This window comes from Sceloporus occidentalis, unplaced genomic scaffold (assembly GCF_023333645.1).
Source record: "Sceloporus occidentalis isolate IW3139 unplaced genomic scaffold, rSceOcc1.0.p SCAF_5, whole genome shotgun sequence".
In the NCBI taxonomy this organism is placed as follows: Eukaryota; Metazoa; Chordata; class Lepidosauria; order Squamata; family Phrynosomatidae; genus Sceloporus; species Sceloporus occidentalis.
In genome coordinates, this window is record NW_028316985.1 from 28,706,382 (window position 1) to 28,712,381 (window position 6,000).

Consider the following 6,000-nt stretch of genomic DNA (forward strand, 5'->3'; position numbering starts at 1 on the left):
CCCTGTTTTGCAAGGCCTGTGCTTCCCTCCCTTCCTTACCACTCTCCCGGAGAACCTCTCGGTGGCCCTCTTGACTTTGCCGTAGGTGCCCTTGCCCAGGGTCTCCTGGAGCTCGTAGCGGTGCTTGAGGTTGTGCTTGTGGTGGTGCCGCTTGACTCCCTGCGGCTTCTTCCTCGGCTCCTGCTGCTGGGCTGCATCCCGGCAAGAAGGAGATGGAGATGCAGATGCAGATGCAGAGGGAGAGGGAGCTTTGCTGGGGCTCGGCGCAGCCTTGCTTTCAGGCTCCGGGGCTTTCCTGGCGGGCTCCCCCATGGCTGGGGATGCTGGGACCGGCAGTCCTTCGGCCAAAGCCTCCTGAGGAGCCCTGCTTTGGAGGGGCAGAGGAGGGTCTCCCGCCCAAGAGATGCCTTCCTCGGCCGGCTCCTCCGGGCCATCCATCGCCTCCGGGCCCCTGCGAGGAGGAGGAGGAGGAGGAAGAAGGAGCAGCAGCCTCCGGAGCCTCCCTTCAGGCGGGCCCCAGAGCCAGCAGCCAGAGCCCCATTTTATGCTCCGGAGGCGGGGAAAGGAGGGGCGGGAACAGGCAGGGAGGGAAGGCCCCTCTTTCTTTGCCCTCCTCGCCTCAGCCGCCGCTCGGAGGCATCATTCATTGGGCAAGAAGCCCTGAGGGAGCGAGGGAGGAGGAAAGGAAGAAGAGGAAGAGAAAAGGAGGGGAAAAAGAGGAGGAAGAAGAAAAGGAAGGGAGAAGAAGAGGGAGAGGTCGCAGAAGACGGCTCTCAGCCCCCGGGGTCCCTTCCTTCGAGGCGGGGAGGGAAAAGGAAGACCCCGCCGACGCCTCCTTCCCTTCCCTTCCCTTCCTTGGGTCGGGGGTCTTGAAGGGGAAGCCCCAGCCTCCCTCTGCTCTAGGCAGCCGCCTCAGAAAGCCCTTTGGCTTCTGTGGAGAGCCCCCCCCCCTCGCCCAGCCTCCTCTGGCTGAGTCCGGGGGAGCAGAGGTCCTCATCACCGCAAAGGAGGAGGGAGGGCCTTCACGGGGGAGAAAGCCAAAGGCTGCAACTGCTGAGTCCTGCAGGAAGCGGGGGCTCTCGGGGGCTTCCTGGGCTGAGCGGGGCCGGAGCCCAGCCCGGCCTTCTTCCTCCCAGCCTTGGGCGGGCTTTCTTGGGCCTGGAGGCGGAGGAGGCAGGGGCAGATGGCCTTCCTTTCCCCGAGGAGGATCTCCTCCTTCGCTCGCAGCCGGAGGGCCGGCCAGGGGCCCTTGTTTTCCTTCCCAAAAGCCTGGAAATAATGCGCCCTGCGTAGTCCTGCTCAAAATGGAGGACGTTGGGGCATTCCTCCCGGACAGGGAGGGAAGGAGGGAGGCGGTGTCTGCTCGCCCGTCCTCCTTTTCCAGGACCTGTCCTACATTTCACCCTTCCTGCCCAGGAGGAATAGCAAAAGGCCCTCCATTATGAGCCTGATTCCGAAGCATGGCTTTATTTTCGTATGAGGCTTTTCAGCTTTCGTTTTGTCCTGTCCTCCATTATGAGTATGACTAAGAAGCAAGAATCAACATCTGGATGTGTGCTTTAGCTTTTGTGTTGTCATGTCCTCCATTCTGAGCATGGCCAAGAAGCAAGAATTGACATTGGTCTGAATGTTTGTAGCTTCTATTTTGTAACGTCCTCCGTTTTTTAGCTTGGCCAAGAAGCCTGGATTTGTGTGAGTGTTTTTAGCTTCTATTTTGTCACGTCCTCCATTTTGTGCAGGACTAAGAAGCATGGATTTACATTTGTGTGAGTGTTTTCAGCCTTTTTGTTTTTGTCATGTCCTATTTTTTTCTCTTGAACATCCTTCATTTGGCGTTGCCTTGTCCTCCTTTGAGGCCAGGACAGTGGGCCACCCTGATCTGGGTGGGGGCTGTAGCCCCTTTGAGACTGTGGAAGAAGTGGCAGCATGGCTTCTGAGGAAATAGAGGGAAGTCTATTGTTTGAAGACCAAAGATAAACTGGACTTGAAGGGCTTATTGGGGCCTGGGACCTAACAAACCTCAGCTTTAGTTTTAAAGTCCATTGAAGGATGATAATTAGGGCTAGATAAGTTGCCCTAAGGCAACCTTATCATGGGGTTTTCTTGACAAGATTTGTTCAGTGGGGATTTGCCATGGCCTTCCCCTGAGGCTGAGAGCAAGTGGCTTGCCCAGGGGTCACCTGGCAGGTTTCATGGCTGAACTGGGAATCGAACCCCGGTTTCCTAGTTGAGTCCAATACTCAAATTGCTACATCATGTCTTAGGGTCACCATAAGTCAAAACTCCACTTGCTGGCAAACAATAACAATGTAAAGTCGAAGGCTTTCATGGCCGGCATCCATAGATTTTTGTGGGTTTTTTGGCCTATGTGGCCATGTTCTAGAAGACTTTATTCCTGAATTTTCACCAGCATTTGCAGCTGGTATCTGCTGGCGAAACATCAGGAATGAACTCTTCTAGAACATGGCCACATAGCCCAAGAAACCCACAAAAATCTAACAATGATACATGTTGGATCATTATTACAAGATGATACAAGTTAAACTGTAATTACAGTTGGGTGATGCAATGCCTCACAAACATCACAACATTTGATAAATATACTCAGTTAGGGTGGCATGACAGTTCCCCAGTCCTCCTTCTCTTGACAGTGGGTCAGAGGTTAGGCTTATGTACCTTTAGGGTAGTCAGTCCACTTGACAATCTCATTTGTCCTTCTGAGGGAGGACTTAGACCCTTGTTGTGTACTTTATGTACTATGCACAGTAGTAGGGAACTTTTGCCAACTATTCAATGTACTTTGAAACCTGACAGAAATGCCTGAGCTTGGCCTATACACTCTTCAGTTAGGGTTTAATTTGGCTGTGGTTTCCCAGAGGACCTTTTCATCGGCTGCTCCAAAATCTGGAATGACCTGCTGGAGGAGATCCATCATATTACCACCCTTGATGCTTTTAAAAAGGCTGTCAAGACGGATCTCTTCTGACAGGTCTTCCCAGACTGGCCTCCCATTAAAAGATAACCCCATTTGCCCTAGTTGTTCTACTCCATTCACTCATCTTTTAACTGTTTTATAACTAATTTTAATCTTGAATTTGTAATCGATTGTTTTTTAATGTTGGTGGAGGGTTGGGGTTGTGTAATGTTGATTATGTTATAATTATGTATTTTTATCTCTTTGTAATCCATAGGGGGAGGCGGGATAAAAATAAATATTATTATTATATTATTATTATTTAATTTATTTTTGCAGGTAGAGTGGTTAAGAAAACCTAACTGAGGAGCCACAAGACTGTTGCATTCATTCAGGATTATTGTTAGGCAAGAAGGTCACTGGTCAGTTTCCAAGAAGAACAGGCTTGGATTTTCTAGTCCAAGCAATACTCCATTTTCACTTGTTAAGGCAGACTTTATCGCAGCTATCAAACACACTTGCTGCATGAAAAACACAACTTTTGCATAAACAAGCAATCTTTTGCTCCCACATTCTGTCCCATGTCCCTCCCTCTTACATTTTGTGCTTGCTAAAATACCCATGCATATATGATAACCAGTTATTTACGTTAGCAAATACTGAATGCAACAAACAGCACCCATAGGCCTCATTCCCACTACCTTTTAAATCTGATCGCAAATCAGTTTGAAATGGTTTAAATGAAGCGATTAGGAGAGGGAGGCTGTACACTAGACACATTTAACCTGCATCTTTTTGACGCTGATTTTTTTCCATGTCTTTTTGGATAAATCGATTCCACACAAGTGTGAACCAGATACAGATCAGAGTCAATTTAAATTTGCCCTTTGGCCAGCTGGAGCGGGTCCATTTTGAACCAATTCATTCGTCAATGTGAACCACAAGTGAGTTATTTTATTTTATTTTGCAGCAAGAAAATGCAGTCGGGGCAAATGTAATGTAAACCACACTCCACTGCCAAACCAATCCATCGATTCAGATCGCAAAGCAATTTACACTTGTCTCTCCATATTCGCTAGGGTTAGGGGCACAAGACCCCCATGAATATGAGAAAACCGCAAATAACAAAAATGCCATGTTTTTAGCTGAGAGGACACCTCTCTATGAATCTCTAGGTCATCCAGTGCAACTCTGTGGTCAACGTCCACAGACACTGACCATAGAACTGCGTTGGAGGAACTACAAAGACCTAGTAGAGTATTCTCTCCAGGAATCTCTAGGTCTTTCAGTGCGACTTAGTTAAAGTTGACCATAGAGTTGCACTGGAGGGCCTAGATATTCCTAGAGAGAGCATATCAATCAAATCTGTGAATAATCAAATCCGCAAATATCAAAACTGCAAATATGGAGGGATGAGTGTATTTGTAAGTGGGAATGCAGCCATAGTGTGGAGCAATGAGATCTTGGAATTGACAAGAGTAACATGTTATGTTTAATCATTTGAGGTATTTTGAATTATAAGTGCAGTAATGGTTTCACATGTTGCTTCTTATTTGATTTACTTCTTAATTTTTAGCACATTAATATTTATTTTATTTCAATATTTACTTTATTAAAATGTTTTTATTCAAGGAACTCAGGGCATCATGTTAAATGCCATCAAGTTGGCTTCAATTTACAGCAACCCTCTGAATGAGAAACTTCTTATTAAAGCCCTGCTCAGGTCTTACAAACTCAGGGTGCTGACTTTCGTAGCTGAATCTATCCATCTGTACTTCAATCTTCCTCTTTTCCTACTGCCTTCCACTCTGCTGATCATTATCATCCTTTCTAATAAGACATATCTTCTCAAGATATGTCATTAGTATGACAGTCTCAGCTTAGTCATTTTGGTTTGTATGGAACGTTATGATGTTATTTGCTTTTGGACCCCATTTATTCATCTTTTTGGCAGTCCACAATAGTCACAGAACACTGTTCCAGCATCCCATTTCAAATGAGCTGATTTTCTTCACTGTCTGGCTTTCATAACCATACATACAAATCGGGGCATCATGCATCATAAACTGTAAAGAAATTTAAAACAATAAGAATAATTTAAACAGATTAAAATCATATTCAGCAATTTAACAAATAAAACAGTTTAAAACTAGTTAAAGCGTTAAGAAGATTTAAAACCACACACGCGCAGATTTGGATTAAATAAACTGGACCCAAAAAAGTTCAGAAAAAGCAGTATTTTCATTTCTCAGAGTATCCTACAACTGTGACGCCACAGCAAGAAGCAATAGCAGCTTCATTTGTATAACGCTTCATACTGCACCGAGCAGTCTCTAAGTGGTTTACAACTGCAAACTAATTGCCACCATCAAGCTGGGTACTCATTTTAGCAATGTCAGAAGGATGCTAGGCTAAGTTGGCTCTGGAGTACTGGCATTTAACCACTGTGCCACCAGGGCTCCTTCTAAGAAGGCCCACTGTAAGTTTTAACTTGCTATCTGTACATTTATGTATGTATTTATTTCACTTTTATGCCACCTTTTCCACACAAAAGGTGGCTCACAAGCTGAAACATTATTAAAACATCACAATAAACGTTTTTAATAAATTAAAAACTTCTAGTTAAAATAGTATAAAATACAAAAACACTACTAATGGGTTTTGACTTGTTATTTTGTTATCCTTCTGCCCATCTGTCTAAACAACTTAAGAGTCCAGGTTTCAGCTCGTTCGCAGGCAGCAAACAGAGGGGGACAAAATGGGGGGATGCACCCACAGGTGCTCCTTGGTGCATTCCTCCATTCAAGCCAATGGGGCTTGAATATTGGTGCTTTTCATTTTCATGGGGGTCCAGAACGGATCCCCCATAAAAACAGAGGAGTGACTGTATAAGGAACTATTTAAGGCATAGGCAAATTCTACATGGTGTTGAAGCTGTGGGGTGCAGACTGGTGAAATTTTGTATGAAACAAAAGTTCTGATGTACAGACTACCTTTGATTAATATACAAGCCAGCACACCATAATGAATTATGCTATTAATGCCATGATCAGCATAACAACTTTTGACTACTAAAAATAGCAATA

At 45.5% G+C, this 6,000-nt stretch overlaps 1 protein-coding gene across 1 annotated transcript in view; it reads right to left on the bottom strand.

Moving 5' to 3' along the window:
- NUAK1 (NUAK family kinase 1) overlaps nt 1–740 on the bottom strand; it is a 78,243-nt gene extending 77,503 nt beyond the window's left edge. Inside the window, exon 1 of the mRNA XM_089528028.1 lies at nt 40–740. Within this exon, the coding sequence (XP_089384154.1) occupies nt 40–438 (399 nt within the window). The 5' untranslated portion in view covers nt 439–740. The remainder of the gene's footprint in view (nt 1–39) is intronic.
- Between the last annotated feature and the right edge of the window lie 5,260 nt (nt 741–6,000).